Source organism: Suncus etruscus, chromosome 4, assembly GCF_024139225.1.
Source record: "Suncus etruscus isolate mSunEtr1 chromosome 4, mSunEtr1.pri.cur, whole genome shotgun sequence".
In the NCBI taxonomy this organism is placed as follows: domain Eukaryota; kingdom Metazoa; phylum Chordata; class Mammalia; order Eulipotyphla; family Soricidae; genus Suncus; species Suncus etruscus.
In genome coordinates, this window is record NC_064851.1 from 111,409,616 (window position 1) to 111,433,248 (window position 23,633).

At 34.3% G+C, this 23,633-nt stretch overlaps 1 protein-coding gene across 1 annotated transcript in view; it reads right to left on the reverse strand.

The window, feature by feature from the left end:
* Positions 1-23,633, reverse strand: part of WDR17 (WD repeat domain 17) — a 116,254-nt gene that overhangs the window by 16,140 nt on the left and 76,481 nt on the right. The window contains 6 exon segments of the mRNA XM_049771315.1: positions 655-766; positions 11,312-11,451; positions 12,398-12,497; positions 13,929-14,035; positions 14,871-15,003; positions 17,877-17,941. Of these exon segments, the coding sequence (XP_049627272.1) occupies positions 655-766; positions 11,312-11,451; positions 12,398-12,497; positions 13,929-14,035; positions 14,871-15,003; positions 17,877-17,941 (657 nt within the window).

Consider the following 23,633-nt stretch of genomic DNA (forward strand, 5'->3'; position numbering starts at 1 on the left):
TTCCACATTTGCAATTGGAATGAATTCACTCCCAAAATGCAATGCTCCTCTCACTGAGAGGATTTCCAGGGGGAAATTTTAGGCTCCATAATTTATATATCTTTATATATTTATATCCTAAACTTTTCTTAGAAGTTTCTCACATTCCTCCTTGTTCTGTCAAGTAATCTTCATATTTCTACTATTCCATGTGGATTCCTGCCCCCAGTCAAAGCAGACTAGATTGTTGTCATGGGCTCTGTTAGTATTGGGCTCTGCACACAGCTGCAGTCAGCATTTTTGAGATCTAAGCTCAAGGAACATATTGGTTGAAGTTATCATTGCATAAATACCTTTAGGTATGTTTTTACTTCTAAATTTACTTGTAATGTAGGCATAGTACCCTCTGATTTTATGGGTTTCATAAAAACTGAGTAAAATACAAATATGTATTTAAATTTGAAGTGATTTCAAGTATCAGTAGATGCTTACTAAGTGCTATTTGTTCATATCACTTTGGTTATATTTATTAAAGGGCCCTAAATGAAGGTCTATATTTTATAATTTTTAATGCATAAACTTGTCTCTCTGCAAGTGTTTGTGTTGGTGCTATCTAAAATCAGTTTTCAACACAGCACTGAATTCCAAACTAGGTTGTTTGTTTTGTCCACATACCTTCTTGTGCAGATCATTTATTTCTTCTGTACACCCTGGATAGAAAGCACAGAGTTTTACTAACTGCAGTTCATTATCAGGAGTCATCAGAAGAAGATCAGCTGCCAAGTTCCTATTCATTTAACAAAGGGGAAACTTTAATTAAAATAAGTAAAACTAACATTCAGAATCATTCCAAAGAAAGACTATTGCTCTTAATTACATGAACCGTACTAGTTTCCTATTTAATGAGGAAACTTCCATAATTTAAGTTATATAAAACAAAGGCCATGAAATACATTCTAAAATTACAAAATATCTTTAAAGTCTATTTACATCTATATATTCACAATTAGCTGTTATTATAGAATAATTCTGTCACCAAATGGAGTCATGTTAAATATGTTCTTTAGACAGAATTATAAAGCAAACTTTGTAAAATAAAATTCTACTTTTATTATCCTTGTTTGCAATAACAGAAATTATATTAATAAGCTCACTACAACCAAAATACTAATGAAGCTCTAAGTTTAGAAACTGGGAAATTTGTCACAGTTCTTAAACTTCAGGCAATAAAAAAAGAAATGTGTAAATTTGAAATTAAGCTTTTCAAAGATAAATCTTCTCAAACTTCAACTTCTCCAAATTTAGATCAATGTGACAAATGATTTCAAACATTTGAGAACAAGGCATTTAAAATTAAATAATCTGGGATCAGAGATATAGAATAGTGGGTCAGGTGCCTGCATTGTATGTGACTGGTTTGGGTTTTGATCTCCAGTACCACATGTAGTTCCTCAGTTCCCACTAAGAGTGATCTGAGAGTACAGAGCCAAAATTCAGCTCTGAGTACCATCAAGTTTGACCTTAAAATAAAGCAAAAAACAACAACAAAAAAGAAGAGATAAAAATAAAATAGAATTATAAAGGAATATAATCTAAAATTTTATGCATTTTATAAATTTCTTTTCTAGAGTCATTAACTAGAGAACTTTTAGTTGCAGATAGAAAGACAGAATACACTGATTTTTTTCTTTTTGGCTTTTGGGCCACACATAGCAGTGCTCAGTGGTTACTACTGGCTCTGCTCTCAGAAATCATTCCTGGCAGGCTCAGTGGACCATATGCAATGCTGGGGATAGAAGCTTGGTTGGCCATGTGCAAGGTAAATTCCCTACCCACTATGCTTTAACTCTAGCCCAAGAATACATTGATTAAAAAAAATAAAAGTTTGACAGAAAATAAGGAAAAGGAAACATTTAAAATCAGATAAGAAATAAAATGGGTGAGACTACAATAGCACCCCAAGAAATTCAAGACATCATGAAGTCTCATTATCAGCAACTGTAGTCTGTTAAGATAGAGAACTAAGAGAACCTAGAAGAAATGGAAAGATTTTTGGAAAAATATAATCTCCCAAAACAGAATGAGGAAAAATTACAAAACCTAAAATGCCAATCACAACTAAAGAAATTTTAACAGTAATTAAGAAACTCCCCAAGAGTAAATTCCAGGACCAGACGGGTTTATGGGTGAGTTTTATCAAACATTCAGAGAAGAGCTATTACCATTGATACTCAGACTCTTTCCAAAATACCGAGGAAAGAGGACTCCTCCAAAATACCTTCTATGAAGCTAATATCATACTCATTCCCAAAACTGACAGAAATACAACTGAGAAAGAAAAATAGACCAATCTCACTGATGAAAAATGATGCAAAAATCCTTAACAAAATCTTGTCAAACTGAGTAAAAAACACATCAAAAAAGATTATCATGACCAAGTAAGTTGCATTACAGGAATGCAAGGATGGTTCAATACATGCAAATCATTTAACACTATCATCATTTAACGCACATCAGTAAAAGGAAAGAAAAAACACATGATCATATTAATTGATGCAAAGAAAGCATTTGAAAAATCCAATAAACATTCATGATTAAAACCATCAGCAAAATAGTTGTGGAAGGAACTTTTCTCAAGATTTACCATATTTTCCGGCATATAAGATGACTGGGCATGTAAGATGATCCCCTACTTTTTCTGTTAAAATATAGGGTTTGGGCTATATTCACCATATAAGACTACCTCACACACCAAATGGAAATTACAAAATGTGAGAGAAAAAGAGTAGAACCCTCAAAGGTTAATAGTATATGTTTAATAAAGCTAGACTTTGGAGTGCCAATAATCATTTTATATTTGTCATTTGTAGTGAGTGACTGTGAGTTTTTAATTGTGATCTACATTGAGAGCAGGGAGAGGGGGTTCCTCTAAGAGAATCTGGCTGGGGTGCAGTGATTAATAGGACAGCAAGAGGGAGACAGAGTGTCTCCTCTGTGTCCCATAAAAGCTAAAAGGGTGACTGAGAACTGGAAAGCCACATACCTGGTGGCTGGATGAGATGTGGCAATCGGTAACTCAGATCCTCTGTGTGCCCTGAAAGATGAATCAGGACAAGCAGAGAACTGAGTACCGAAAGGCTACATACCAGTGATGACACCTGGTGGCTGGATGGGATGCAGTGTCAGTAATTCAGTTCCTCTGTAAGCCCTGAAAGATGAATCAGGACACGCATGGCAGTGATGAGTGATGACGCCTGGCAGCTGGATGGGATGTGGCAGTAAGAGGGGGCAGATCACTTGTCCCTGAAGCTGGAGTAAGTTTCAGCATTCCATATACTGGCATATAAGACGACCCTGAAGTTTTTCATGAGTTAAAATCATCTTATATGCTGGAAAATACAGTATCTATAAAAAGCTATCTATAAACAACTATCTATAAAAAGCCCACAGCCAACATTATTCTTTTTTTTTTTTTTGTCAACATTATTCTTAATGGAAAAAAACTGAAAGCATTTCCAGTAAGTTCAGGTACTAGGCAAGGCTGTCCACTGTATCCACTCTTTTTTGTTTTGTTTGTTTGTTTTGGGGGAGCACATCCGTTGACACTCAGGGGTTACTCCTGGCTATATGCTCAGAAATTGCATCTGGCTTGGGGGAACCATATGGGACGCCAGGATTGAACCAAGGTCTGTCATGGGTCAGCCACATGCAAGGCAAATGGCCTACAGCTTCACTATCACTCCGGCCCAACTGTCTCCACTTTTTTTTTTCCTTTTTATTTTTTAAAGAACTGGAAGCACCCACGGGTCTTGAACCATCAAAGATGGTTGTAAGGCAAAGCTTGCTGAAGTAACCACTGAGCTTAGGTAAGTCCCCTGCCTCCACTTTTATTTAACATAGTATTAGAAGTCCTAGCAATAGCAATCAGACAGAGAAGGAAATCAAAGGAATCCAAATAAAAAAGAGAAAGTAAAACTTCCTCTATATGCAGATGACATGACAATATACATAGAAGACCTTAAAGGGTACCCCAAAATGCTCCTGGAAACAATAAACCAACACATCAAAGTCAATACACAAAATACAGTGCATTCTTTTATACAAATAACAACTCAGAGGAGGAAGAGATTAAAGAGCCTATCCCATTTAAATTAGTGTTGAAAACTATCAAGTACCTAGGAATCAACCTAATAAAAGAGGTGAGAGACTTATACCACGAAAACTTCAAAACACATAAGAAATTGAAGAAGATCTAAGGAAATGGAAGAACATTCCAGGCTCATAGATTGGAAGAATTAATATCATCAAAATGACCATCTTACCTAAATTACTATTTAGATTCAATGCAATTCCTACTCAAATTCAGACATTTTTCATGGACTTAGAACAATTAATGACAAAGTTTGTGTGGAACCATAACAGACCTAGGATTGTCAAAACCATACTGAAAAACAAGAGACTGGGAGGCATCTCATTACCTAATTTGAAGCAATGATGATCAAAACAACCTAGTATTGGAACAGACAGACTTTGAGACCAATAGGAAAGAATAGAATACTCAGTGGTAAACCCCCAAGTATGTGGTCAATTAATCTTTGACAAAGAAGCCAAGAACTTGAAATGGAATAAAGACAGTCTCTTTAGCAAATGGTGCTGGAACATCTGGACAAACACATGTAAGAAATTAGAGTGATTCATATCTCACACCTTACTCAAAAGTCAATTCAAAATGGATTAAAGACCTTGAGATTAGACCTAAATCCATAAAGTTCACTGATGAAAACATATGCAGATCATGCCAACACTTAGATCTCAAATAAATCTTTGATGATAGAATACCAATTACATTGGGTACAGCATCAAATCTGAATAAATGGGAATATATAAAATCAAAAAAATTTTGTACTGCCAAAGAAACATTGGATAAAATTATAATATAGCTAACTGAATGGGAGAAAAAATTCACTCAACATATAAGATAAAGGTTTGATATCTAGGATATACAAAGTACTCACAAAAGCTAACTCCATAAAACCTAAAAGCCTACAAAAATAAGGAGAGGAAATAAACAGACACTTCTCTGAGGAAGACCAACAGATGACCAACAGACACATGAAAAAATGCTCATCATCACTTATCATTAGGGAAATCCAAATTAAGAAAACAGTGAGATATCATCTTATACCAGTGAATATGGCACATATCAAAAATACTGGAAATTGGAATATGATGAGAAAGGAACTCTCATCTACTGCTGGTGGGAATGCTGCCTGGTCCAACTCCTACAGAAAATAATATGGAGGGTTCTCAGTAAACTCAAAATTGAGCTTCCATATGACCCAGAAATCCTCTTTTGGGTATCACAGCAGAGAAAAACATTCATCCAAAAGGATGCATGCACACCACTATTGAGGTCTCATTACATAGCTAAGACTTGGAATCAACCTAGATGTCCAACAATAGAGGAGTGAATCATAAAAAGGTGGGATATACACACACACACTTAATGGAATTAGTACTAGATAGCTGTAAGGAATGATGCAATCATGTAGTTTTCGGCAACATGGATGGAACTGAAAAATATTATGTTAAATGAAGTAAACTGGAAGAAGGATAAATACAAAATGATATTACTTATATGTGGCATTTAGAATAACTCCATGAAGAAACACAGTGTTCAAAACGGGAGTTGTCTCAAACACTCTGACCCTAGAGTATAAGTGAGAAGGAAAAAAAAAAACTGAGTGGAAGAGGATAAACATACATTTAATGGGTGGGGTCCAGGAGTCAAGTGTTCTCAAGTGCATTGGTAGTGTTATAAAAGGACAGAACTATATATCCAAGCCAAAGGCAACAACAATATAATCAAGACATCCAGATTCTAGCAGTGTAAACTCAAAATGGGCCTGTTAAACTGGAAGCTGGGAGACAGGGAGCTGATATGGGATGCAACTGGACAACACTGGTGGAGGGAGGTTGACACTGGTGGTGAGACTGGCCCTGATTCATTGTATGTCTGAAATCCAATTATGAAGGACTTTGTAAATTTAATAATAGTTTCAATAAAATAAAATAAAAAATAACTTAATGTTATTTTTCAGTTTTTAAGAAATTGATAGAGTATCATGTTTTTAGGAGAGGCAAAATTTCAAATGTGAATCTATGAATCTATGTATTTATAGATTTGAAAAGTAAAATCCCCCTTCACTTTCGTTGTGTAAATGGAAACTTGAATAAATTTATATGTTCATTTGTGAAATAAATTATGTCTAAAATACTGAGCTGAAGAGATTGTATAGCAGGATAGGGCATTTGCCTTGCATGTAGCAGACCCACGTTTGTTTCCTGCATCCCATGTGGTCCCTGAGCACTTTCTGAAGTTAATTCCTAAGTGCTGAGCCAGGAGTAAAATCTGAACATTATCAATGTGCCTTCTGCAAAAAATAATATCAATTCTATCAAGTTATAATTAACGCAAAATAAAAAAATTAAAATATTCTTTTTTTTTTAATTTTAATTTTTTTATTTAAACACCTTGATTACATACATGATTGTTTTTGGGTTTCAGTCATGTAAAGAACACCACCCATCACCAGTGCAACATTCCCATCACCAATGTTCTTAATTGAACAAGAATAGAGATAATTTGTCACAATAAAATATCCTATCATCATTGGCCAGCAAACTTTTTACAAGTTCCAAACTAAATTATTTCATCCAATATTTATAAATGTATTTATGATTTTAGATGCTTTTAGAGACCAATATTTTTTCTATTTTATTTTTAATATAATCTTTATTTAAACATTTTGAATACAAACATGATTGTGTTAGGTTTCAGTCATGTAAAGAACACCCCCCCTTACCTGTGTAACATTCCCACCACCAATGTCCCAATCTCCCTCCACCCCACCCCACCCAATCTGTACTCTAGACAGGCTTTCCAGTTCCCTCATTCATTCACATGGTTATTATAGTTCTCAGTGTAGTTATTTCTCTAACTGCACTCACCACTCTTTGTTGTGAGCTTCATGAAGTGAGTTGGAAGTTCCAGCCCTCCTTAGAGACTAATATTTAAAGGTAGTTTTTAATAATACCCATGATTGCATAAAATTGCCATTTATTTATTTATTTTTATTTTGGGGCCACACCTGATGGTGCTTAGGACTTACTTCTGGCTCTGCACTCAGAAATCGCTCCATATGGGATGCTATGAATCGAGCTCAGGTCTGTCCCGGGTTGGCCGCATGCAAGGCAAATGCCCTTCCACAGTGCTATTTTTCGACCCCCCCAAATTGCTATTTATTTTAAAATATATAAGAACTATTAAAATTAAAATAACCTATATTTAAATGCTTTTTAAACTCCTATGCACTACAGACAAAGCCTGACATTTTTAATATGCTAAAATTTACAGCGTGGGTAGATAATTCAAGTCACTCTAGTCTAATTTTCTATTTATTAAATGTTCAATATGACAATCAAGAAATAAACATATATATTTATATATATATAGCACAGTTAAAGCAAACTGCATCACAGAAAGTTAATATATTTAGAACTAGAGACAGCACAGTGAGTAGGATGTTTGCCTTGCATGTAGGTGAGCCAGGTTCAAACCCAGGCACCCTATATAATTTCTTGAGCCCATCAGGAGAGATCTGTAAGCACAGAGGCAATAGTAAACCCTGAATACTACCATATATGTACTCCAAAATAAGTTTTTAATTCAGAGTTTATTGTAAGATTTTTAAGCAAAACATTTTTAATTTTATTTTTTATTATCTTTATTTAAACATCTTGTTTACAAATATGATTGTAGTTGGGTTTCAGTCATGTAAAGAACACCCCCCTTCACCAGTGCAACATTCCCATCACCAATGTCCCAAATCTCCTCCTCCCCACCCCCCCCTGCCTGTACTCCAGACAGGCTTTCTACTTCCCTCATCATTCACATTGTTAGGATAGTTCTCATTGTAGTTATTTCTCTAACTGTACTCATCACTCTTTGTGGTGAGCTTCATGTTGTGAGCTGGCCTTTCAGCCCTCCTCTCTTTTGTCTCTGAGAATTATTGCAAAAATGTCTTTTATTTTTCTTAAAATCCATAGATGACTGAGAATATTCTGCATCTATCTCTCTCCCTCTGCCTTATTTCACTCAGCATAATAGATTCCATGTAATCCATGTATAGGAAAATTTCATGACTTCATCTCTCCTGACGGCTGAAACTGTGGTACGTATACACAATGGAATATTATTAAGCAAAACATTTTGAACAATTTATTTAACTAAGTGAGCGTCATTATTTTTGTTACTTTGCAGCTAAGCTTTTAAGAGCTAAATATAATGTAAATGAATTGATATGTGAATCTTTTGGGCTTAATATATATTATGTGACTATCAAAGCTTAATCCTGGCTCCATGTTCAGTTATCACAACTGGTGGGGCTCGGGAAAGCATACATGGTAACTGGAAAGCATACATGGTAACTACACCTAACTCGCTGTACTTTTTCCCTTTCCCTGATGCTAACCATTTCTATAGGGGCCACAGTCAGTGGTGCTTGAAAGCTCAGACCACTTTTATGAATGCTCAGATGATGTCATTCCAGCATGTCCTGTCTGGGATAGCCCTGGTGATGCTTATGAAGCCATGTGGATTGTGCTTCAAAGTGAGAACCTTACACAAACGAGGCAAGCTCTCTGCCACTAGATCTATCTCCCAGGTCCCAGGCCAAACATTTCGTGAAATAAAAATAGCTAATGTACACTTTTTACTATGTAGTTTAATAACAAAATCAATTTTAAAAAATCATGCAATTTTAAAATAGCTAGATAATACCTGTATCCAACGGATGGAAAGCTAAAAAATATTAAATATAAATACCATGATTAGACAACAGGAAAAAAAAAGAAACTTTTACCAGCAAATGTAAGACAAGAAATGGTCTTGGTTTATAAAATTATGAATATATACTCCTGAGTATATGTATCTCTTAATTAAAATTACTTAAATTTATGGAGCACTTTTTTTTTTTGGTTTTTGGGCCACACCCAGTGACGCTCAGGGGTTACTCCTAGTTATGCACTCAGAAATCGCTCCTGGCTAGGGGGACCATATGGGACTCCGGGGGATCAAACTGCAATCTGTCCTAGATTAGTGCAGGCAAGGTAGATGATGCCTTACAGCTTGTGCCACAGCTCTGACCCCTTTGGAGCACTTTTAGTAATAGCTAGGAAATGATAGATTCCCGGTAATGTAAAAATACTGGTACTGTTTCAAAATTGAATTTCATCTCTGGAATCCTCAAGTGTTCATAAAAAAATTCTGGAGAGTTACAGTGACATAAACTAAGAAACTTATTTTAAACCAAAAGGAGTCAAGTAATTTAACCAGGAAATATAAGATATATATTATTTAATATATGATATATATTATACAATATACATATATAAGATATAAGATTTTATTTTATGCATTTTTCTTTAGGCTGAAAGATTTTAAGCCACTTCTAAAATAAATCTTTTTATTGTCCACCTTCACTTTAAAAAATGGATTAATAGTTGAGTTAGATTAAATGAAGTCTTTTAGTAAAGCAGTCACCATTGTAATTAATAACTAGAGTTAGACCTCATGCTTGGCAAGTTACAGTAACTGCCATTATTATAGTCCTTGCAGGAAAAATAGGGTAGTTTCAGAGCTATTCTAAGACTTACAGCAGGATGCAACTTTTTGATTTGGAAACTTCCATTATAACTAATACATGGTTAAGACTTAGAATAAGTGCTGATTTTCCCACATTTAGAAAAGATTATATTCCTAATAAAATTGAATTTTGAGGTGTGACCTTTGAGAAGGTAATGAGGCAGAGTCTATACAAACAGGATCAGTGATTAAATAACTCCCTGCCCTCTTGGATACATGGAAACAGAACAAAAGTACAGCTGTGAACCAGGAAGTCCACTGTCAGAATGAATCTGCTAGTATTTGGATCTAGTTAGCCATTATTATTATAACTACTATTAGTAGTGTTCAAAAGTATAATCTGTGTTGAGCCACCTTTACAAAACTATACATAATATATTGATTAATTAATATATTTACATAAAATATAATACACTGTAATTAATATATTTATATATTAATTAATTAATATATTGTATATAATCTCTCAAGGAGATTTCTCAAGGAGGTTGGGTTCACCAGTGATTCTTGGCCAACAGAAGTTCACAGTTGGTTCAATAATCCGGGGCTGCAGTGCCTGAGATTACCTAGGTAACTGTGGGAGTGTTTGTAGGGGGTGTCTTCACAACCACCTTAAGTGATGTGTGTGTGACTGTGTGAGTAGTGCATGTGTACTCATGGGCTTTTACAGTACAGAGATATATATTATATATTAATATATATTATATAATATGTACATATTATATAAGATATAATTTTAATTTATACATTTTTTCAGGCTGAAAGATTTTAAACCAACTTCTAAAATAAATCTTTTTATTTTCGACCTTATCAGTGGACACTCTTATCAGTTTATTTCAAAACATTTAAAGATTAAATACTTAGGATAGAGAGGATGATTGTCCTTATTCATTATAGATGCATTATATTATATAATTTTTGCATATATCATAATCCTTTTTGGTTTTTGGGGGGGTTACATACAACTGCATGAGGACTTAATAATGTTTCTATGCTCATGGATCACTCCTGGTGGGGCTTAAGGGACTATATATGTGATTCCTGAACCAAACCTGAATCAACTGCATTTAAGGATGCACTACCACTTTGGCTACTGTAGTAAACTCTGACCCAGTTTATCATACTTTCTAAAGGTATCTATAAATGAAGTACTCTCTTCCCTAAAAACGGGGTTATGCATAAGTGGGTAGAATTGTCCTGTTACCTCAGGATAGTTTTAGTGTCTGTCTGTCCTCAGACTTTGAGCAAATGACCTACTCCAACTTTCCAGTGAAATTATCTTTTTTTTATTACTTTTTATTAAAAAAAGACTTGATTTTCCAAACCTTAAACAATGACATAAGACTAAATATATGTAAAGATATTTTATATGTGAAAATGTGAAGTCTTGATCATCTGCGGTTCACATTATATGTTCTATATGCTTGAACATTCTGCAGTCACAACTGATCATGGTAATTTCAGTAGTCATCTCAGTTCTCACCATATTGTCATAATCTATATTTTTTCTATATGTATCTACATAAAAATGTTTCTATCCTTCCAACATATATATTTGAAAATTCATTTTACAATGTTAAAAGAGTATAACTCACATTAATATTTTTTTAGTTTAATAATTCTTACCTTGTTGGAATCATCATGCATTTTCTTGCCAATAATTCTAGGGCATAGTGGGTTGCTGCTGCTGCAGAATCTCCCAGCACAGTGCCCACACAGACCGCCAATTCCAGTTCATTTCCACGAATCAGGTATGCCATGGCAAGCTTGCTCAACAAGAGATCATTTCTTCAGTTGAAAATATTCTGGGAAGAATCACCCATCCCTACTGAACTCATAAAGAAGGTAAAATTGTACTCTAATATGAAATCATTTATCCATATTGCTCTTCAAAAATGATGGCAATATTCCCATATGTACTTATATAAGAGTAATGGCAGATTTCAAATCAAAAGGGTGATAAAGACATAGGGAACTTTTTTTTATATGATCAGAATGGAAGAGTTTTGAACTCTTGCTCATGTTTCTATTATTAGTAAACAGCATCTGCAAAATTCTCATTAGGCCTTGAATCTTCCTTTCAGAAAAGCCTTTAATTTTGAAGCATCTTTAATAGTATACAATGATTATCATTATTCATAAGGCCAATTTAAGTCTAGGTAAAATATAATCTATACTTTATCTAAAATTTTATCAGTTATGTTAATGGTCAAGTGGAAAATACTTTAATAATCATGAGGACATATTCACAAGTACTTAAAATGAATAATTTACTTTGTATTTATTCTTATAATCCCTAACAACCACGCGAAAAAGAGATGAAGATGGTATTCATGTTTTTACTTTAGAGTTAAAGACAGTTAAGAAGACATCAGAGAAGTTAAGGAATATATTCAAAGATAATGTTCTATATAAATGATACTAAATTTAGGTCTTTTCAGCACATGAACATGAGTTTCCAATGACCTCCTTGCTGTTTATCACATGTAATAAAATAACAAGTTAAAATGTTACTAATATGTATCTTAAATGAAAATAAATAGAATGAAGGAGGAAGGAGATGTATTTTTTGTGCTTATTAGAAATATGATTACTCAGACTTTGACTTATGTAAAAACAGATCTGCCACACAGAAAAGCACATTTTCTTCACAAATATCCAAAGATATCTTAAGGGCTCTTCATACATATGAATGGATTTGAAATGTTGTACCTCAATATTCTCTACAGCAAGTTGGCAACATGCAGCCAGCACTGCTCGGCCATCCTGGAAATACCATTCTGCCAGCTCTGTACTGACTTGATGCAGGAGTCTAGAAATAAAGAATAAGTTCCATATAATACAAGGACCCCCATCTAAAAGTTAAACAACATTTTCTAAAAAGTAGGTTACTTTTTCCTTGATTAAAATATAAAGCCTGATTTCAGTGGAAAATTAAGAAAAGTTTTTCTCAGTAGAGAAGTTGGTAAGTCCCCTCATAAACACAGCCTATTGTCTGAAAAAAAAAAAAGGATTGCTTTAAAATTTTACTATCCAGAATTTAGTAATAATAAATATCTCACAAAGTAAATTTAGCTTATAGGAAATTCAGGTTAAAGTAGAACTTAAAATATTTCAGTAAAGGAGGTCAGAGCGATGGTATAGCAGGTTTGCCTTGCTTGTGGTCAACCTGAGTTCAATTCCTGGCTTTTGGTAATATGGTCCCCTGAGCAAATGAGGAGTGATTCCTGAGCACAGAGCCAGGTTTAAACCCTGAGCATTGCTAGTGTGGCCCCCACACCAAAAAATCAGTAAATATTTTAAATGTCAAATTTAAAAATGGCAAAGAATAGAAACAAAGAATCAGTCCTAATATATTGTTTACTTAATACCTTCTAATGTTGTTTAAATTATCCTAAAAGTTCAAATATCATTACAAAAGCCAAAAGATGAGATAAAAGAAGGAATACTATCATATCTTTTTAAGAAATGATATAACAAACATGTAAACTTTCCCATTTTCAGGATCAGAATGGTAAGACAGGGATTAAGGTTCTTGCCATGCACGGAGCCAATCCTGATTCAATTCCCAGCAAGGTATGCCCTACCCTCTCAAGATAAAAGTCCCTCCAAATTTATAAGTTTAATTTTTAAATATCTATTGAAGCTCTTTATTTACAAGAAGATAAAAATTATGACTCTAATATCATGGTCATAAGATTATGAATCATGATATTATCATGTTATTATACTATTGAGAATTAAAGATATGGAAAAATATTTTCACCAATTTTCCTTTTCTAAAAACTTAAATTCTTAAAAAGAATTTTGATGTTTTGTTTTTATTCTTTCTACTAAAATACATTTCTAAATCTATATGCAGTAACTGTTAACAGAACCTAGGACTGGTCTAAAGAATTGAACTTTACCAAGGGCTGGGAACAGTAAAATGGGAGGGACCCTGAGGTTTGGGAATATTTAGGAAAGTGAACACTCGGTGAATAGAATGGTGTTGGAACATGATATGCCTAGAAAGCTATCATTAACATTATTATAAATTCCACTTCTCCAAATAAAAATAAAACATACAAGAACTACATACATGATGTGTCTATGTGACGTTACTTCTATATTAATCCTGATGTGGGTACTGTAGTAGAAGATGGACTGAGATGAGAATCACCGTTTGAAAAAGGCAACTTGTATGCACAGAGACAATACATAGTTCTTCCACAAACACACATTGAAAATGCAGAAGTTAAACAAAGAAAAGTTTCTTACTCATTAAATCTTCCTGTAGGTATCATCAGAACATGAAGACCTGATAGGTGTAGAAACATGTAAGTTTTGCATATTTCCCTCACAAGCAGCCTGTAATAAAATGAAATCTTAAATTATTTTTAGTTAATTGTTGATATTCAACACTTCAGATTATTCTGAGTAAATCATACTTTAAAAACATAAAGTTTATATTAAAATTTAAAGAATCTGCTATTTGAAAGACATGTAAAAATATTAGTGCCATATATCAAAAGGAAAGTTTGCTATAAAAAGTTGTTCAAGGGACCAGAGCGATAGCACAACAGTAGAGCATTTATCTTGCATGTGGCCAATCTAGAATGGATCTTGGTTCAATCCTCCGGTGTCCCATATGGTCCCCCAAACCAGGAGCAATTTCTGAACACAGAGCCACGAATAAACCCTGAGTGTCACAGGGGTGACCCAAAAAGCAAAAAATATGTTTTTCAAATATGTACATTATTCTGAAGCATAACAAAAGTTTAGAGATTAGAGAAACTTTTGTAGTTAAAAGAGATATAAAAGGACTGATAAGAAATCTGGGCAAGGAGCTTGCTTTATAAAGGGTAAATCCATACGTAGGTTTGATGCCCCAAACCATATATGGTCTCTGTGAACATTCAGGAGTAATAACCAAGCACAAAGCCAGGAATAAGCCTTGGGTATAGTCAGATGTAGTCCAAATCCAAAACCAAAATTCCCCCAAAACAATTTTTTTAAAAATATGCTTCATTCAGAGCAACAACTGAATAGAGCTCATAACTGAAATGTGAAGACTCAACGTGAGTAGATCAAGGTGGTTAGGAAACAAGGGATAGGTGATATAAATTATTCTAAGTCTACTCTGTCTTATCTCTTCTGTGAATCTGCCCACAAATGCATACATTGTCATATTTAGTGGTTTTACCTGAGCAACAAGCAATGCTTCTTTAAGTTGACCTCTTGACATAAAAAAATTGACTAGTTTTTTCACATCCCCAACAGCTATGCAGTAAGGAATGACATCATCCTTATCTTCCTGAATTAACTGATCAGCTCTCCTAATAAAAGAAATATTATTTATGATATACACACTTTTATGTTCTCTATTGAATGGTGTATTTTGAATAATAACTCAGATTTTTTTAATGAGAACTCAAAGTTTTTGAGTATTTTAAAATTTTTTTGAATGTGAACTTAAATTTTTTGAATGAGAACTCCAAGTAATAAAGCTACTTTAAGAGACATTTTATTACAAGACCAAAGTTGTTTAAATAATCAAAATAATAGGGAGCTGTTTTCCTTTAGAATGCAACATATTTTCATATTTCAAATGCATTGCCAATTCAGGTCTTAAAATTAGTAAAACTGACTTAGTTTTAGTTAATTATTTAACTGAAGATAAGCTATATACTAAGTTCAATAAATATGTGGTAGAAATGTCTATTAAAGACAAATGTTGGAACACCAAACTCAAAGTCAATGACAACAGAATAGATACCCAATCTACAGCAAGCTGTAAAGTGGAGACCAGTTACACTAGTATTCTGAGGAGGGAGTAAAGCAAGGAGAAATGGGAGACATGCTGGGAACAGGAGTGGAGGGAGGACAATATTGGTGATAGGAATGCCTTCATTCATTGTCACCATGTACCGTAAATAATTCTGTGTAATGCACTTCAGTCACAATAAAAATAAAAAAAAAGACAGATGTCTATTTTTAATGTTATAGCAAGCATAACAATGAATATAAGTCTCTAAGCTCAAACAGCTTAAAAATACAAGGACAAGGCCATAAATAGTAACAAAGTAGATGCCCCAAATAAGAGTTAAAAAATAAAGATGATGCAGGATTAGGATATGTGGAGATACAAAGAGGATCCTGATTTAATAGCTGTCTATGCTGCTTTCTCCCTCTCTACAGACCAAGTAATTTCTCAATGAACTACCTAGTCAGTTAATTCTAGTTTTGATATTCAATTTTGGCTCTACAAAAATAATCCATCAAACTTTTAATTCAATCATTAATATCAGTTAGATGTACGAGACTTTATAGTTTGGCTAATTCACTGTTAGTAGTATACAGTTGGTTTTTACCATGTGATCCTGTTTTTTGCTACAACTATGTATAAACAGTATTTTCCTCTCTGTCATATGCTTGAAGCTGAGGTCTAGAAACTTCCGATCTATTTCTCTGAATTGTGGGAGCTATAAAGCAGAAAACATTAGAAGTCATGTGACTAAGGAGTAAAGAAAAACAGGCTTTGCTTTTTAAATGAGGGAAAAATAAAGTAATTTTATGGAAAAAATCCTCTACTAATTTGATTTACTAAGGTTTTTTTTTGTTTTTTGTTTTTTTTTTAACTAGGAGAATAATAATCACAATTACTCAGTGATGGTATCTGGGATTCTTAAAGCTTAGGATAGGAGCCAGTAGTCTACTGGTTGGTGTCTGCTTCTTGCTTAACTTGGTTGTTGGAAAGTAGTTACGGGGGATAATCTTGATTTCATGCTTCAAAATTGATAGACCTAGACTTATTTTGATTTGTGCATAAGTTTCAGCTGATTTTTCTAAACCATGTCCTATAAAAGAAAAAATAAAAAATGTTTCATCTATTTTTAAAGAAGCAAGGTCATTATTTATTAAATAGTATTCTATTGACATCACAGAAAATGGTACATAGGGGGAAATAATTAAATGTGTATTTAATTAATAAAAAAGAGAATTCTGGTTGGCTGTGCCTTAGTTCTGTGCTCTTCAAAAGCTGTGCTGAAGCATTATCACAGAGTATATGTAAATATAGACAAATTCAAAATAAGATCTTTGCCAATGTAATTAGTAATTTAACATGGGGTTCAACTAAACTGAAATAAATCCCAAATCCATTGTAATAGATGTTCTTACAAAGAGAGGAATTGTAGGAACAGGAAAACAGGGCATTGGGCATGTGAAAACCACACAGAAAAGATTTTCATCTACAAATCAAATGATACTATGCATTGCCTTTAAGAATCAAAATTGAAGGGAGAAGCAAGAAGCATTAAGTATTATTTTATCTTTCTCAGAATCTTCAGGAGAAATCAATACTGATGACATCCTGGTATCAGATTCTGGCATCTAAAACTTTAGTTTTAGCCTCCAGCATACTAAATTACTTAGTTTTCAGTACTTTGTTACAGCAGCTCTCTGGAAGGAAGGAAGACACCCTAGAAAGTCTTGTTCCTTTAGAGCAATGGTCCTCAAACTACGGCCCGCGGGCCACATATTGTATTTATTCTCATTTTGTTTCTTCACTTCTAAATAAGATATATTCAGTGTGCATAGAAATTTGTTCATAATTTTTGTTTTTACTATAATCTGGCCCTCCAACAGTCTAAAGGACAGTGAACTGCCCCCTGTTTAAAAAGTTTGAGGACCCCTGCTTTAGAGCATTCTAGAGTAAAGATCTTAGTTAAGCTTGCTCAGTGGTAAACCTCTGGTCATCAGGACCTCCTTTAACTCCTCAGATAAGAAATGGAAACAATTAAATTTTGGAGATTACTTCAGAGAATAAATGTTCTATGAACTTCCGTAACCTTCAAAAATAATCTTAGTAGCTTCATTTCAATAGCACATATGAATAGCAAATATACTAATTAGTGAAGGTGTTTACAGGTTTATCAGCTCCAGAGGATCTGATAGAAGGTGATAGCTGCTGAGAGGAGCTGAGAGGAGAAAGTTCTCTTCCTCTGTCTCTCAAATGTCAGGTCAACAACAGGGACAGGAAAATGAACTGAAACTAACTCATTAATTTCTTTATCATATCAAAAGGCACACTTTTGGTGATTTCAAGACAACCTAAGAAGAGAAAAAAATATCTCAAACGTTCCATAGTATTACTGCTTTAATTTGAACATAGTTTAAAACATTTTTGGATACAGATAGTCTGTCTTACCTCTGCATTAATTTCTTCCAGTATTTCACAGAGACACCAGGGGCAATTGACAAGGCTTTGTCCCACTAATAAGAGCGAAAGAACAGAAACATAGCTAATTTGATAACATGATCTTTGGGCAGGGGCGTGGCAGGGCTCTGAGTCACGTTCAACATTACTAGAGGTAACAGGGGCATATTGTGCTGGGATTAAACCTGGGGTTCCCACATGAGAAGCACGTACTCCAATCCTTTGAACTACTCCCAGCCCTAACTCAATAGACTTTTACTTTCATGAACTCATAGATATGTAAGTTTTTAGACATAAGTTTTTAGAGTGATTGAATTTCCAAAACTATTTTTGTATTCTAGCTTATAAATTTCACAGAGTACGTACATTTTTAATGAAATATGGATATTATAATACTTAGTCAAGAAAATCCCAAAGCTAGGAAAGAAAGTGAAGGCAATAAGATAAGAAAAAGAAAGATGGTTTGTACATGGGGAAAGGAAAGTGCAGGATATACATTGGAAAATGTATAAAGTCATTTCCAACACATAATTTATTTTGTTATTGTCTAGTTTATCATATTAAAATATATAAGAATATTCATCTCACTGTTTAATACAAAAATTGCTATTTGTTTCAATTTTTCTAATTTTTATAAATTTTGTTTGTGATATTCCTTAGTAATTGATAATACCTGTCTTTGTGTTTAAAACATTGAGAAATAAATTTAAAAAATTAGCAAGAATATTACAGAGGTTAACTATTCAGTCAAGGATAATTGTGACTGTTAATTGAAAATATGTAGCTCTCTGAATAAAGTCCTAAATGGAACAGAGAATAGAATTCTTGTACATGAATCAAAATATCATTTTAATATAAGTTCTTTAGAAATAATATAATCTGTGGCCAGAGTGATAGCACAGCATTAGGGCATTTGCTTTTCAGGAGGCTGACCAAGAACAGATGTGGGTTTGATCCCCAGCATCCCATTTAGTCCTCTGAGCCAGGAGTGATTTCTGAGCACAAAGCTGCAGAGTTTAGCACAAATTAACAACAACAACAACAAAATGGAAAAGAAAAGAAACAATGGAATATACTGCATTTAAATATATAAAAATTGATAATTGAGCTTAAATGCTAAATTTTAATATTCATTACTTAAATTTTTGCGTTTTTTTACTTTTTTTATTATGACTGAAGTTCATTACACAGAATTATTTACAGTACATAGTGACAATGAATGAAGGGCTTTCCCACCACCAATGTTGTCCTCCCTCCATTCCTGTTCCCAGCTTGTCTCCCACATATCCCTCCTTTACCCCCAGAATCCTAGTGTAACTGGTCTCCACCTTACAGCTTGTTACAGGTTGGGTATCTATTCTCTTTGGTGTTCCAGTCTGGTCATTTTTTATTTACACTACATGTTCATATGACTGGTCCTGGTATCATTTTTCCCCCCTCATTTTATGAGGCTGAATGATTCAAGTTATGCTATTCTATTGGAGATAAAAAGGTTAAGGAAAAGAGAAGAAAAACTTGGTATCAACTACTAAAATAGAAAGAAAAAAAATCACTGAATAATATTCACAAAAGTGAAAAAGAAAGAAAAAAGTGGAAGAAAAAAGAGAAGTAAAATAATATCAAAAAATAAAAAAATAATAAAGCAAAACAAAACCAAAAAAAGTGATGCAGTGGCAAGGGTTGGTGTTACCCCACCATTTTTTTTTTGTATAGGCACAGTAAGTATTGGGGAAGGAAGGAAATTTCCGTGGCCTAAGAGATTCAGGGTTTCTCCACTCTTGAAGCATATTGTCATGGGAACAACCACTGGCTCCATACCTTCTCATTGCCATATCCCAGGGTTTTTTTTTTTTGTTTGTTTGTTTGTTTTGTTTTGTTTTTTGTGGTGTCAGGAACCTTTCCTCTTGGTTGTGGATGAGAAAATAAGGCCACTGTAGCAAGAAATCTTGGTATTTGTGCAGGTCCTAGGACAAGGCCTAGGATAGAGTCTAAGGTTCTAGGCACTGTTCCAACATTGTTGGTGTGTTTAGTTTTTTGTATCATGTGCGCCATGTTTTTGCTCGTTCCCTAAGCCGAAGTCTAGGAAATTATGGTTCCAAAGGTTCTGCTCAGTCTCTGTTGTCAGAATTGGGCCTCTGCACTAAGAAACTTCTGCTTTTTAAAACAAGCTGACCTAAAGTAATTGAGGGGTGGCGCTGGAGAGACAGTATAGAGTACGGCACTTGCCTTGAACTTGACAACCCGAGTTTGATCCCATTTGGTCTATTTGGTCCCTTGAGCACTGCACTGCCAAGACTAATTCCTGACTGCAGAGCCAGGAGTAAGCCCTGAGCATCATTGAAAGTGGTCCCCCCCCCCAAACCAAACCAAACCAAAACAAAATGAAACAAAGCAAAACAAAACAAAAGTTGTGAGTGGGTATTTGTCTTTATTTTAATAAAGGCTAACAGAAATGTAGATCAGATTAACTTGGATTTTCTCAAGCACATTTAAAACATGTCTGATGATTGAAAAAAGAAACAATTTCCTAATGTTCTATTAATGTTCTATTAATCTTATAAATACAATATTATTTGTAAGCAACTGATAAGAAACAATTAAAAGGACACCCAATTTCTAAAAGATTGCAAGCACTTCTTTTGGTTATGAAGTTCCTCAATAAAACTGCTGAATTATAAATTTACAAAACTCCTTATGACTCCGGGATCTCAAACTCGCGGCCCGTGGGCCGTTTGCGGCCCTCCATACAACATTTTGTGGCCCTGCCTTAGAGGAAACTTTTTTTGTTTTGTTTTAGTCGTTTGAGTCACACCCCCCAATGTTCAAGGCTTACTACTGACTTTGCACTCAAGGATCACTCCAAATTTGCCTCCTGCAGCCCTGCTTTATATGTTTCTGAATTAAAGTAGATTTACCTTCAATTTTAAGTTAAATAGAAAATTCTGTATGCACAAAGAAATAATGTTCTACCAGAAAGTATTAGTTTCCTCCTTGAATTCTGTTTTGAGGCTACATTCTGGGATGCGAACCTCTTACTCCAGGCTCTGTGCCTAGGGCTCACTCCTGTTAGTGCTTAGAGAACCATATTCCAGGCTGGAAAATGGACTAGAAATAGCCACAAGCAAGACAAGCCCTAATCCCCTGTGCAATATCTCTGGCCGAACATTTTTGGGAGAAGGAGAGGGAGGTCAGGCATTCAATGGATGCTACATCTCTGGCCTCTCCTAGAACTCTGATGATCTTTCTAATGACTGTTATAAAGTAACTTTAAACCAAACCTTTACTTTAGTAAAACTTTTACAGTACCACTAAATTATTTTTTAGGCTGCAAAGCTTATCAGTCAGGATTATTAAATTGCATATTTTATTGTTAGGTCAACCAATATTTCATTGTCTCTAATTTATGGTAAAATTAAAAGTTAAATTTAAGTATGATTATTTATATGTAAATGTAGATTACTTTTACCTTATATCATCTGTGTGTTTTTAATATACTTTGCAATCATACAATTAACCAGCCAAATATTTTTCAAAATAATAATGTATAAAATGAGTTCATCCCAATTTATGTCTTATGGACGAAGACATGGGAAAAATTTTGAACTAAATATGCATGCAAAAAATTGAAAAAACAAACTCCATTTCAATTACTGAAATACACAAGCAACTTGCTCTCTGCAATTTTGTTCCCTTTTGTTTTCTACCCACCTCAGAAAGTCCATCATTATCCTGATGTTTAAAAGTATAGATTCACCCTAAAATATCTCTTTATATTCTGTTTTTATGAACCAACCCTCTCTGAATATCAGAAAAAATTTAAAGAATATCATTTAACATGACACAGTTCTCCACAACAACTCTAGGAACCAAATCCCCTCTGGGACATCTTTAATACTGCTCTGGCACCAACAGGTGCCGATTCTGATATGATATCCTGACAGCAATGAAATGGGAACAACTTGATCAAAGAGCAGGTTGTCTTACCTCACCATCTAACCATAAGACAAAAATCATAAGACTTGTCATCCTTTGATCTGTGTAAAAGCCAAGATGCAAAAGCTACAGATGACTGACTGTGACAACTATGACTGGGCAGAACATGTCCTGGGACCAATAAAAAAGCCCTAGTTAGACCTATGATCGGTACAACAACCAAGATCTCTAATTTCAGAGGTCTGACTGAGACAACTACTGCAACTGGGTCTTCTGGAAACATATTGAAAGACTCTATCCCAGGCTCTATCCTAGGATCAGCACAATGACCAAGACCACTAACTACAGAAGACGGATTAAAATGACAGTGAAGGAACAGAACTTCTAGAACTGCAAAGAAAGACTGCATCATAAACTCATTCCTTGACCTGTACAGATACCAAGATCTCTAGATACAGAGGTCTGATTTTATCACCTATGATGTAGCAGAAGACTTCCACACACCACAAAAGCACCTAGGAGAGAGTAAATGAACATGCAAGGAGTCTGTAGTTATTCCCATGACAGTATACTTCAAGGGTGGAGAAACCCTATATCTCTTAGGCCAAGGGAATTCCCCTTCTAATGTCCCCAATATTCACTGTGCCTATGCAGAAAAAAAAGCACAAAATAATCTTTTTTTACTTATTATCTATTTAAAAACAAACAAACAAACAAACAAACAAACAACAACCAAAAACAAAAGGGGGCCGGAAAGATAGCATGGAGGTAAGGCATTTGCTTTTCATGCAGAAGGTCGGTAGTTTGAATTCTGGCATCCCATATGGTCTCCTGAGCCTGCCAGGAGAGATTTCTGAGCATAGAGCCAGGAGTAACCACTGAGCACTGCCGGGTGTGACCCCCCCAAAACATAAAATTAAAAAAAAAAGAAAGAAAGAAACCTAAAAAAAAAGGGAATAAAAATGTATGTGCTCACAAATGTATATGTAGGACAGACATTTAAAAAAATAAATAAATAAAAATTAAAAAAAGAAAAGAATGAAAATAAAATAGATATTTATTTTTCTTCTTTTTGCTCTCTGTTATGTTTTTATTTCAGGACCGTGGTTATTATGTGGTGCTTGTCTTTATTGCTATAGTGCTCACCTGATTTTATGTTTGATATTTCCTTTTTTATTGTTGTGGTGTTTCGCTTCCTTTATCCCTTTTCTTCTCTCAAACTGAGGTTGAGAGCCTCTAGAAGGACTCCGTCCATATTCAGCTTATTTGATTTTTACCCCTTTTCATTGCTTTTCTTTTCTTCAAACAGAATCACATAACTTGAACCATCTAGTTCTGCCTCTCAAATTGAGGGGGAAAGAATGGAGGATACCAAGACCAAACAGTTGTATGATCACTAAGTAGTAAACTAGACACAGAGGGGACCATTTATACTATAACTAGGGGGTTATAAGTGGGGGATACGGGATGCAAGCTGGGAATGAGGGTGGAGGGAGGACAACTTTGGTGATGGGAATTCCCCTGATTCAATGTTAATATGTACCTAAAATATTACTGTGAAAGATATGCAATCCACTTTTAGCAAAATAAAAATTATAAAAAAAGAATATCATTTAACAAATGATCCTCAGAGGAAGCCTTAATTCTAGCCAGTGTGGAAGTTACTTAATGAGAAATAGTATTAACAAGTAGAATTCCTTGTGGTCAAACTACCCAACATAGTTATGTTTAAGAAATCACATATTCAAGTGTGTGACAGAGGTTCTCAAACATTTTCATACATGAGAATATTTGGAAATATAAAATCACAGTAAG